This window comes from Triturus cristatus, chromosome 3_1 (genome assembly GCF_964204655.1).
Source record: "Triturus cristatus chromosome 3_1, aTriCri1.1, whole genome shotgun sequence".
Lineage (NCBI taxonomy): Eukaryota > Metazoa > Chordata > Amphibia > Caudata > Salamandridae > Triturus > Triturus cristatus.
Window position 1 is genome coordinate 9885550 of NC_140583.1, and position 12334 is coordinate 9897883.

Here is a 12334-nt window from a genome sequence, read left to right on the forward strand (position 1 = left end):
AGCAGTGTATCAAGCATCGTCGGTGTCTCCGCACCGCACAATTGTTCCAGCGTGAGGAAGGTTTCGCCCGGGAAGAGGTCCCCCCCCCAGTTCTAAGGCCGTGTGATGTTGCACATTCCCCAGTTTTCATGTTTTGCAGCGGGGGCCACATGGGGTTCCCGCGCAGGGGCACCGATTTGGCATAGAGATGGTCCAACTTTGCTCGGCGACGCAGCCCATCCCAGGCCCATTTAAGCGCGTGCACAGTGTCAATGTCTTTGCACCTCCGCTTGTGCGGTGCGTACAGCGCAATGTTGAGCGGCAGCGGGGCAGCCCTATCCATCTCTATCGCCACATGTGGCTGGAAAGGCGTAGGGTGCACCCAGTAGTGCAAGAACTGCGCCTGTGCGCAGTAGGCGTATAACGTGAAATCCGGTGCTGCCAGGCCACCCTGCCTCTGCGGGAGAGTGAGGGTCTCCCAGGCCACTCTCGGCTGCCCCCCACCCCACGCCAATTCTATCATCCGCGAACGCACTTGGTTCAGGAAATGTGTAGTTAGGGGCAGCGGGATGTTAACGAATAAATAAAGGAGCTTGGGTAGGATAACCATTTTTGCCACCGCTATTCGTCCTGCCAGCGAAAGGGGCAATTGTTTCCAGCGGCCAACCTTTTCCTCTACCCATGTAAGGGCACGCCCATAATTTTCTGCCCACAATTCCTGCATGTCAGTGCTAATCCATATCCCCAGATATCGCACGGGGCCAGTCGCCCATTTCAACGGGCAGTCCGGAGTGAAGCGGGGCGTCCCAGTCGTCAAGGGCAGAATTACCGATTTCTCCCAGTTTATAGTCACCCCTGATAGCAGGCCATAGTTCATCAACTCTCTCGTCATGGGGGAGAGATTTACATGAGGATCGACCACATAGAGTGTGATGTCATCCGCGTACATAGAAACGGTCAGAGCCCGGGAAGAGAACCCGATGCCTCTAGCTGCATGGTGTTGCCTAATACGGGCCGCCAGTGGTTCGGTGGCGATCGCAAATAGCAGGGGTGACAGGGGGCAGCCCTGTCTAGTACCCCTTCTAACGGCAAAGGGCTCAGATATGAGCCCGTTCACTCGCACTCGGGCAGTGATGGTAGTGTAGAGTAACCTAATGTAGCGAATAAAAGCCTCACTCACCCCCAGGCGCTGAAGTAAAGGAAACAGGAATCCCCATTCCAGGGAGTCGAACGCTTTCGTGGCGTCCAGTAGCACCACTGCGGCCTTCACGTGCGGGGCTAAATAGTGTAACACCCCAAAGAGGGTACGAAGGTTGTGAGATGTGGATCGACCCGGCACAAATCCCGACTGATCTGGGCGTATCATGAGTGGCAGTACCGGCTGTAGCCGCGTTGCGAGCATGTTGGCGAAAATTTTCGCGTCAGTGTTGATAAAGGATAGTTGCCGGTATGAGTCGCACTTCTGGGCATCTTTATCTGGTTTTAAGAGTGCGATTACGACGGCCTCTCTCATTGACGCTGGGAGTATGCCCGCCTCCACAGATTCAGCATATACGGCCAACAGCCTGGGGGCCAGGAGTTCAGCGTATTCCTTATAGAACTGCGCTGGCAGGCCATCCGGTCCCGGCGCCTTTGCGGCTGCCAAGAATCCTATTGCTTCCTTGACCTCGTCTACCTCAAAGGGTCGATCGAAATATCCCTTTTGGTGCGCATTGAACCAGATCAGCTGCACCGAGTCCAGGTATTCAGACAAGTCTTCCAGTGGGGGCCCTCCCCGGGAACGGTACAAGTCTTTATAAAATGTCCGAAAAGTTCCCAGGATTTCTGGAGGAGTGCAGACAAGGTTACCGTGCGGCGTCTCGACTGATGGGATGAAGGAGGAGCTCCTTTGCGAACGTAGCAAATGGGCGAGCGTTTTGCCCGGGCGATCCCCCTCACCATATCGGCGGGCCGCAACGTGTTTGTGTAGAAAGTTTCCTATCCGCCTCGGTCTGGTATTCTGTAAGTTTAGTGCGCGTCTCCGCTAGGGTGTTCGCCGAGGGGTCAGAGCAGTACTGCACCTCCAGAGCATGCAGACGGTCCTCCAGCCCCTTGAGCGTGTTTCTTATACCCTTCAGCACTCTGGCTTGCCCCGCAATGCAGTGGCCTCTTATAACCACCTTAAATGCGTCCCATAGAGTGCCCATAGACGAAACCGAGTTAGTGTTAAGGTCGAAATAGTCAAGGATGTGCTGATGTATTTCTTCGCGAAATACCTGATCTAGTAATGCCTGCGGCGGCAGTCTCCACGTGAAAGGTGTAATGTACGGCTTGGGGACCTGTAGCAGCAGCTCAACCGGGGTGTGGTCAGAGAGGGTGCGTTCCCTGTGATGAACCTCGGCTACCCAGGCATGAATATGCGGGGTTAACAGCCAAAAATCCAGCCTGGACCAGGCCTTCCTGTGTGGGGTGAAGCAGGTTCCCTCCCTCAACGCGGGGTGTAATATCCGCCACGAGTCGAGTAAAGTGTAGTCTTCCATTAGGCCTCGGAGAAGGCCCGCCACGTGTGGGTGATGTGTGCGTGCGGCCCCCTCTCTATCTAGTTCCAACGAAAGAACCACATTAAAATCTCCGCCCCAAATATATGCCCCTTCGCCCATTGATTGCGCCTTAAGCCAAACCTGCCGGAAAAATCCTGGGTCGTCTGAGTTAGGACCATAGGTGTTGATGAGAATTACCTGCAGGTGAAATAATTTCCCCAACAGTATTATGTATCGCCCCTCGGAGTCGGCGTGCACTTTCAGCGTCCGCCAGGGCAGGCAGGCCCCTCCGAATCAAGACGACCACTCCCCGGGAATAGTTAGAGTAGCCGGAAGTGTGTACCTCGCCCCATCTGGTGTGCCTGAGCCTGTCCCCAGCTCCCTGCATGAGGTGGGTCTCTTGTAAGAGACAGATGTCTATATGGTGCCTGGTCAAGTGTGCATGAGTCAGTCGGATCTTGCGGTGATCATTTAGACCGCGAATATTCCATGTCAGGCAGCGCAGCGCGGTCAGAGATGTGTGTGTATATGGGTCCTAAGCAACGGTGTGTCTGTTCGCGGTACAAGAGGTGGGGCGTGTGGCGAGAACCCTAGCGCAGCATGTCTTGCATCCAATAGCCGTGTATTCATGGCAGGGGGCATCGCCGCTCCATCAATCAGTTGTGGAAAAAAGTGCTGCAGTACATCAATACAAACCAACAAACAATATTCCCCCCCACCTCCCACTCCAACCCCCCAATCAGGTTGAGATTCGTCACCCCCCCCAAACAGTCCCAACAAAAACTTTCCTGTAACAGTAGCATGGGAATCATCCCCTCGAGGGCGTGGGGTCACCGGCACACTCCCCTGTCTGTAAGTGACAGGGTGGCCGAACATTTCTGCCTTCAACATGTCACAATTCGATTGAGTTCAGCAGGACATGCCCCGCGCAGCACCCAACGCAGTATTGGTATTCGGTCACTGAGCGAAACTGGGGTCCGCCCCGTGGCCAATCGTCCCCGGCAGCCCAGTCCCGCGCCCGCTGCCCGCCCCAAGGCAACTCTAAGAATGAAAATTGCGTATGCTAAACATCAAATCCGCAGGGCGGCATGCAGCGCTTCAGACTGCCACAGTCCTCGTTTCCGTATGCTTGACTATTCAATGTCACTTAGCTGGCCAGACGGGGGGTCCCTTGGCCATCGCGCGGCTCCCGGTGCGATCGTTCTGTCTGCCTTGCAAATTTTAGCGCCTCCTTCGCCTCCGTGAAGATCACCGGCTTCCCCTTGATCTGAACCCTCAATTTGGCAGGGTACAACATGGCATACTTGGTCCCCACTTTCTGGAAGATCTTTTTGGCCGGCATGAAATCGCGCCGTGCAGACTGCATAGCTTGCGTAAAATCAGGGTATAAGGAGATAGCCATATTTTGGAAGGTGAGTTCGCCTTTTTCACGGGATAACCTCAAGATCGTATCTCTGTCCCTGTAATTTAGAACTCTGGCAAGGATCGGGCGAGGCGGCGCTCCCGGCACTGGGCGCGGGCCTAGCGTTCGATGCGCGCGCTCGACCAGGAACATGGCCGACAGGTCCGCCCCAAACAAGTCACGAAACATAACCTCTACGAAGTGCTCCATATTACCAATATTTGTGGATTCCGCAATCCCAATAATGCGTATGTTATTTCTACGGGAGCGGGCTTCCAAATCCTCGTTGCGCCCACGTATTACTTCCAGGACTTTATCCATACGCAACAGTTTTTCTCGGGTGTCAGCGTGGCCCTCCTCGCATTCAGCAATCCGCGTCTCCGCTGCCGCCAGTCGCTCCTAGTCTTGATCAACTTTGTGCGATATACCATCAATACGCTGAGCCATGGAGTCCAATTTAGTGTCTATTTCTTTGAGGTCGCGAAACATACTCCTGATATCGTCCTCTGGCGTGGGATCCATCTGTGTTTCAGGAACCACTGTCTGAGACACCCGTTCCACCTCAGCGTTCTGGGCAGTTCGTCGCTCGAAATGTAGCTTCTGCTGCTTGGCATCCGATTTCCCCATTTTTGTTCAGGGGAGACACCTCGGGGGGTACCAGGAGGGGTGGGGGGGCCGCCGATCGGCCACTCCAGCGTGTAGCCCTCGTTCAATTTGGTGCGTCTTGCATGTGTCCGAGTGGCGCCCGTCTCGGGTCGCCCCCACAACCCCCGCCGGGAAGATAGTCCTTTGCAATCCGATCAAGCCCGGCAAGTCACCAGCACGCACTGGCCGCAGACATGTGGCAGCGTCGTCGCTCTAGCTGGGTGCGCAGCGGCAGAACAGAATCCGGGCGAACAGACCGGGCAGGGCACTCCAATCTCGCACCGCAGCCACCTCGCCGCAACACCTGCCTTCAATCTGCTGCCCCTCCAGGATAGGCACAGTCTTATTCATAAAGTCAGGCGCCAGACATAACCAGGCTCCAATCGGCTTTCTCCTCCAAGGCCCAGCAGTCATTCCTCCCCATGTTGGCGTGTGCGGCAGCGATGGCAGCGAGTCAGGGCGCTCCTCCACTCCCAAGGCCCCAGCAGCGCGCAGCGCACACCGTCACCTGTTGTTTACGCCGCCAGTGCTTGCCAGCAGGTGGACAGCCAGCCGGACGGTCTGCTTCAGCAATCTAGCCTCGTACGGCGGGCCAATCCCGCCCCTGCGATTCCTCGTGGCCGTGCAGCTCCGCTCGCCGGGTCACAGGCCCGCGACCGGGGACTCAAGTAGCGCACCCGTCCGCCTGGCGTGATGGGCGCGGGCCGCCGGTACAGCGGCCGATCGCCGCCGCCGATTTCAGCCGCGAAAGCTTCCGCCGGGTCCTCAGCGCGTAGGCACTCTCCGCTTCAGATTTGTTGTTGGGATAAAGAGGCTTGTGACGGATGGGTGTCCGGATTGTGCGTTCGGCCGGCGGAGCCCCGTTACTCGGCGGCCATCTTGCGGCTCGGCTCGGCCACGCCCCCGTTAATCATCCCTTTTTTAAAGATAACACAACTGTAAATATTGATGTTGTGGTACCCCCAGATGACTGGGTGGTCCACTTCGAGGGGATTTTTAACCCAGATGGTGTAAAAATAAGTGAAACCAGAAAAGGAAATTTTATAAAGGTAGAATCCATCAACTCTTTGCCAATATCGCCAGATGAAATTGAATTAGCTTTACAAAGATGTGCAAATGGCAAAGCTGCAGGCCCGGATGGTGTACCAATATATGTTTTTAAGTATGATATAGACTTCTGGATACCCATCCTAACAAATGTTTTTAATGCCACCATTGGGGGGGTTTTTACCAACTACTTGGATTGAAAGTATAATCGTACCAATTTTTTAAAAAGATGCTAGAGGAAAGCCAAATTGTTATCGCCCAATATCTCTCCTTGACTCCACATCAAAATTGATGGGTCGTATAATGTTGGAAAGACTCGAAATTTGGGCCAACAAGGAGAAAATACTGTCCGACATACAATATGGTTTTAGAAGAGGAATTGGGACGCTAGCGCAATGTTTAAATTTAGAACTAATCATAGGGAAGTACACTTTGGCAAAGGAGGGGGTGCTACACCTTTGTTTTGTTTACCTTACTAGCGCCTTTGATTTAGTTAATCACAGTAAACTATGGCAAACACTAAATGGGTTAGGGGCCCCCCCGGACATAATCATATATTTATCACAGATCTATACCCATTTAACATCTAGGGTACAATATGGAAAGCGACCTTTGACCCTGTCACCAGGCAGGTCGCTCCCCTCATCCGCCACGCAGCCCCCTGTGGGTTGAACCACCGCCGCCGCTTTTGCCGCCTGACTGCTTGCTCCCTTTTGTATTCTGTACACCTGCGCTTGGCTTTCTGTGTCACTTTGTTTTTTCATTCTGTGCCCCTGTGTTTTGCTTTCTGTACCCCTGTGCTCTGTTGTCCCTCTCCCGACGTCTTTTCCCGCCGTTTTCCCCCGGGTTTTCCCCCGCCGCTCAGCCCCTGCGGCCCTGCCCCCTTCACTCCCATTGGCTGCCCCGCTCCCACCTGCTCCTCCCTCCCTCTGCCCTCATATGGAGGCCACGAAGCGGTGGTAGAGAGCGACCTTTGACCCTGTCACCAGGCATGTCGCTCCCCCCATCCGCCACGCAGCCCCCTGTGGGTTGAACCTCCGTTGCTGCTTTTGCGCGCAGCGGGCGTGCCGCTGGCGCGCCTAAGGCAAGCCTGTCTGCGCCCGTCCGCGCCTGGACTGCACCCAGCGCCTGAACCCCTGGACCCCGCATCCCCCGCAACGCCAGACTGCACTACGACGCAAGCACCCTCCACGCACTCCACACCAGACGAGACCACCCCTGCTACCGGGCCACCCCGAAACGCACCCAGGGGCCTTTCACCTGCCGGAACTGCAGATTCACCAGCATCCAACCCTCCACACCACCAGCCAGAGAACCCAACCACCTCCGCTGCATCCTCCTCAACACCCGCTCTGCTCGCAAGCACGCCATCGAACTCTGGGACCTCCTAGACTCCACCGCCCCCGACGTCGCCTTCCTGACGGAGACCTGGCTGAACGCCACCTCAGCACCAGACATCGTCATAGCCATCCCACAGGGCTACAAGATCTCCCGCAGAGACCGCACCAATGGAGTGGGAGGAGGAATCGCCATCATCCACAAAGACTCCATCAAAATCTCAATGAACACCGATGACACCCTCACCACCGCCGAGCACATGCACTTCCAGATCCACACCGACCCCAACACCACCCTCAGAGGAACTCTCATCTACAGACCTCCTGGACCCCGCCCACAGTTCAGTGACACAATCGCCGACCTCATCAGCACCCACGCCCTCGCTTCCACGGACTACATCCTCCTCGGGGACCTGAACTTCCACCTCAAGAACAACAACGACGCCAACTCCACCGCCCTGATCGACAACCTCGCCAACCTCGGACTCAAACAGCTCGTAACGACACCTACTCATGCCGCTGGACACACGCTCGACCCCATCTTCTCCGTAAGCCCCCACGTCTCCTTCAACCACACCACCGAACCACACTGGACCGACCACAGATGCGTCCACTTCACCTTCAGAAAACCCACCACACACCACCGCACCCAACAGCTACCACGCCGCTGCTGGGGCAAGGTCACCGAGGACCAACTGACTACCACCCTCGCCCTGAGACCACCCACCGACCCAGACACTGCCGCAACCAACCTCACACAGTGGATCAACGACTGCGCCAACACCCTCGCCCCTCTCAAGACCTCTACAACCAACCACACCAACAAGAAAGCCGCCTGGTTCACCGAGGACCTCCGGATCTCCAAGCACACCTGTCGGAAGCTGGAGAAGAAATGGCTCCACGATCGAACACCAGACAACCACACAGCCCTCAAGAGCGCCACCCGCAGACACCACCAACTCATCAGGACCGCCAAGAAGACCGCCTTCAAGGACCGCCTAGACAACCACGCACACAACACCAAAGAGCTCTTCAGCATCGTGAAAGAACTCTCCAACCCCAGCTCCAACACCGACATCCCGCCATCTTAAGACCTGTGCGACTCCCTGGCCACCTTCTTCCACCGCAAGATCACCGACATCCACGACAGCTTCAACTCCGACCCCCCCCTCCCAATCCCCCCCCACCCACCACCGAGTCCACCACCCCTGCGACTACCAGTCGCCTGACCGTCTGGTCCAGCGTCAGCGACGAAGACACCATCAAAACCATGAACTCCATCCACTCTGGATCCCCATCGGACCCCTGCCCTCACCACGTCTTCAACAAAGCCAGCGCAACCATCGCGCCCCACCTCCGGAAAACAACTGTTCCTTCAAGACAGCAACCTTCCCAGAAAGCTGGAAGCACGCCGAGATCAACGCCCTTCTGAAGAAGCCCAAGGCGGACCCCAAGGACCTCAAGAACTTCCGACCCATCTCCCTGCTCCCTTTCCCGGCAAAAGTGACTCGACGTTAACAACATCCTGGACCCTTCCCAATCCGGTTTTCGCAGCAACCACAGCACCGAGACCGCCCTCATGGCCGCCACTGACGACATCCGGACCCTGATGGACAAAGGAGAAACAGCCGCCCTCATCCTCCTGGACCTATCAGCAGCCTTTGACACGGTCTGCCACCGCACCCTATCAGCACGCCTCCATGACGCCGGTATCCAAGAAAAGGCCCTGGCCTGGACCACATCCTTCCCCTCTGGCAGAACCCAGAGCGTCCGCCTCCCACCCTTCCCCACACTGCCAAAGCTAACCTCCACAGAGGAAGGAAGGCCGTAGCCGACTAGATGGAGGACAGCAGACTGAAGCTGAACTCAGACAAGACAGAGGTCCTCATTCTCGGACCCACCCCATCAGCCTGGGACGACTCTTGGTGGCCCACGTCACTAGGCACAGCCCCGGAACCCACAGACCACGCACGCAACCTGGGGGTCATCCTCGACTCCTCTCTCTCCATGACCAGGCAAGTCAATGCCGTCTCCGCGTCCTGCTTCAACACCCTCCGTATGCTCCGCAGGATCTTCAAATGGATCCCCCTCGACACAAGAAAAAGCGTTACCCAGGCCCTCATCACCAACAGACTCGACTTCGGGAACGCCCTCTACTCAGGAACTACAAACCAGCTCCTGAGACGACTCCAACGCATCCAGAACTCCTCGGCCCGACTCATCCTCGACGTCCCCCGCCGCAGCCACATCACACTCCACCTGAGAGGCCTGCACTGGCTCCTCATCAACAAAAGGATCACCTTGAAGCTCCTGATCCACGCACACAAAGCACTACACAACACCGGACCCAACTACCTCAACAACCGACTCCGCTTCCACATCGCCCTCGCCACAGTCCCCCGCATCCGAAAAACCACCGCCGGCGGCAGATCCTTCTCCTACCTCGCCGCCAAGACCTGGAACACTCTCCCCACCATCCTACAACAGACCCAGGACCTGCTGGCCTTCAGAAGACTCCTCAAGACCTGGCTCTTCGACCAGTAGCACCCCCCCCCCCCCCCACCCTCCCCAGCGCCTTGAGACCCTCGCGGGTATGTAGCGCACTTTACAAATGGAGTGATTGATTGATTGAAAGAGGGGAGAATGCACACCTGATTTTAGCGTAAAAAATGGCATTTAGACAGGGTTGGGTTTTAGCTCCCCTCCTTTTCTCTCTAGATGTCAACAATGTAGACCCTTTTCTACAAACCTTGAGTGCAGATGCTCCGAAAGTTGGAACTCGTATAACCCCCCTACTGCTTTATGCAGACGACGCTGTCCTCATATTGAGGACAGCGAACGGTCTTCAAAAGCTTATAGAGAACTTTGCCCTGTACATGACAAGCAAAGATCTGAAAATAAACTTAAAGAAAACTTTTGTAATGACATGCGGGGGCAAAAATTCAAAAAATAAACAACACTATGTAGGCGGAGTTTTAATCGATAGTCTCCTCTTTCTCTTATCTGGGGTTGCTTTGTAACAAGAATGGCACATGGAACTCCCATATTGATTTCTGTAACATGAAACTTTTAAGATCAATAGGGAGCATTTTTTGATTTTCGGCGAAGATGGGAAATAACCGTATCCGCGAAATCCTAACACACTATCGTAGAAAATGTATCTCAGGGGCCTGTTATGGAGCTGCTATCTGGGGTAGGTCTAACATCACCTCCCTCCAGAATCAAGAAAACAAATTTCTAAAAAGATTATTGGCAGTCCCCTATGGTACTGCAAATTATATAATCCATACAGAATTATCAACACTATATATTAGTGATACTATAAATATTGCAGGTCTCACCTTTTGTCACGGCATCTGGTCCAAGGATGAAACAAAACTCGCAAAAGATTTAATCATAGACTGCCGAGCACTTGATCATAGCAGGAAGATTCCTTGGCTGGAGCATATTCACAACATTTTAAAATACATGTCATTTTGACATGGACAGAAGCGACCCTCTTCCTATACTGGAATTTAGCAAACGGGAACTTAAGTATAAATATTTAAAACTAAAGGAAAACGAAAGAGATTGGTCTGCCAGTCAAAAACACACTGTCATGTCATGTTGTGAACGACCTTCTGTGAGGGGCCTACAGCCATACTTAGTACTGGTGAAAAATGTACAACAGAGATTTTATCTCACTAGGCTAAGGATGAGTATGTTACACTATCTAGTTGCTTTCCCTAGAGTGGAAAAATGGTGTCAGAAATTACCGAAATGTCCTTGTGACGGAAAATCTAGGCAATCGACAATGCACTTTATTCTTTTCTGTAGCTTTTATATGGATATCCGGAAGTCTGTTTTAAAACCCTTATTTTTATCAAACATGCTTTTTAATTATAAATATGCTTTTAACTTTGTATGTAGTCTAGAAAATATGAAAATGATCAGTACTATAATCCGCTTCATACAGCTTGCGGTCAGGAAACGAAAAGATTATTTACATCTTGATGCACTGCTGTATGAAAATCTGTATGATCATTTTTAATACTGTTTTGTTTTCATTAATGATTTATTGCCAAAAGATGTTTGTTCTGTGTCCTTGGTCACATTACGTATCTCTCGCACCAGCACTTTATCTCCCGTGTCTGAATGTATTAACCCCTGATTAGCTCTCAAATCCTTGGCCTCTTTATAAACCTCAAGATCAAATGAGGGTCATAGGGACTCTTTCTGACAATACATGTCATAAATGCGTTTCAAACAGTTCTTTTCTTTTTCTTTTTTGTATTTTGTTTCTAAAATACTTGGTATAACAATGTAAATTTAGGAATGTCTTTTTATAGTATGCTTTTATGGTGAGATTTGTTGAACCGAATAAAGCTAATTTTGATTTGATTTGCCTCAGTGGCGTTTGTGTATGAGAGCATCCTGTCTTGTGTTCTGTGGCACCTCAGTGGCTCAGATCTCATCTGGAGTTCTTATGCCTGACTGGTTCAGCTCCTTTCCTCTCTCCTTTCCTTTCCCCTTTCCTTTCCCCTTTCCTCTCCCCTTGTGTTCTCTCTTTTCGTCTTTTCTCTCCTCAGTCTGACGTCTCTATAGAAGCAGCTCAGGTTTCCTCCCTTGTGTTTACGTACAAGTGGCTCAGGACTTCCCTGGTACTGGAGTCCCTGGCACTGCACCCTGTCAGGATGTTCCTGCAAATGTCTATATTTCGATACTTCGTCTCCTCCACTTTCTGGTAAATGGGATCTTTTTTCTTTTTACAGATGTCTAGTATGAGTGAGATGAAGGACTACACTCAAGCTGTCACTGGAGTAAGTTCCCTTTTATTCTATACGTCTGTGTTGGGGCGGTTCTCAGTTTCTTGAGCTTATCTAAAACATACTAGCCCATCCTGTCCTCACCGTCTAGTCACTGTTCCTACATCAAGAAATTGTATTAAATTAGAAATCACATTAGGTCCGCTTTGCTCATCCAGTGTGGCAGGTTCGTGCACATGTACTAGAGCCGTGATTATCTCTAGTGGCCGGCTGTGGGGTAAAGCCGGAGCACATGGGATAGCTACATTGTGATGTGCAGGGCTTGTATCTCTGCTGCATTGGGTTGTGCAGGGCTTGTATCTCTGCTGCGTTGGGTTGTGCAGGGCTTGTATCTCTGCTGCATTGGGCTGTGCAGGGCTTCTATCTATGCTGCGTTGGGTTGTGCAGGGCTTCTATCTATGCTGCGTTGGGTTGTGCAGGGCCTGTATCTCTGCTGCGTTGGGATGTGCAGGGCTTGTATCTCTGCTGCGTTGGGATGTGCAGGGCTTGTATCTCTGCTGCGTTGGGATGTGCAGGGCTTGTATCTCTGCTGCATTGGGTTGTGCAGGGCTTGTATCTATGCTGCATTGGGTTGTGCAGGGCTTGTATCCCTGCTGCATT

The 12334-nt window shown here is 53.1% G+C and overlaps 1 protein-coding gene across 6 annotated transcripts in view; it reads left to right on the forward strand.

The window, feature by feature from the left end:
- LOC146859588 (mitochondrial carrier homolog 2-like) overlaps nucleotides 1–12334 on the forward strand; it is a 379079-nt gene that overhangs the window by 267198 nt on the left and 99547 nt on the right. For all 6 annotated transcript variants that reach the window (XM_085646528.1, XM_085646529.1, XM_085646527.1 and 3 more), the window contains one exon: nucleotides 11681–11728. In XM_085646528.1, coding sequence (XP_085502654.1) covers nucleotides 11681–11728 — 48 coding nt within the window. The remainder of the gene's footprint in view (nucleotides 1–11680; nucleotides 11729–12334) is intronic.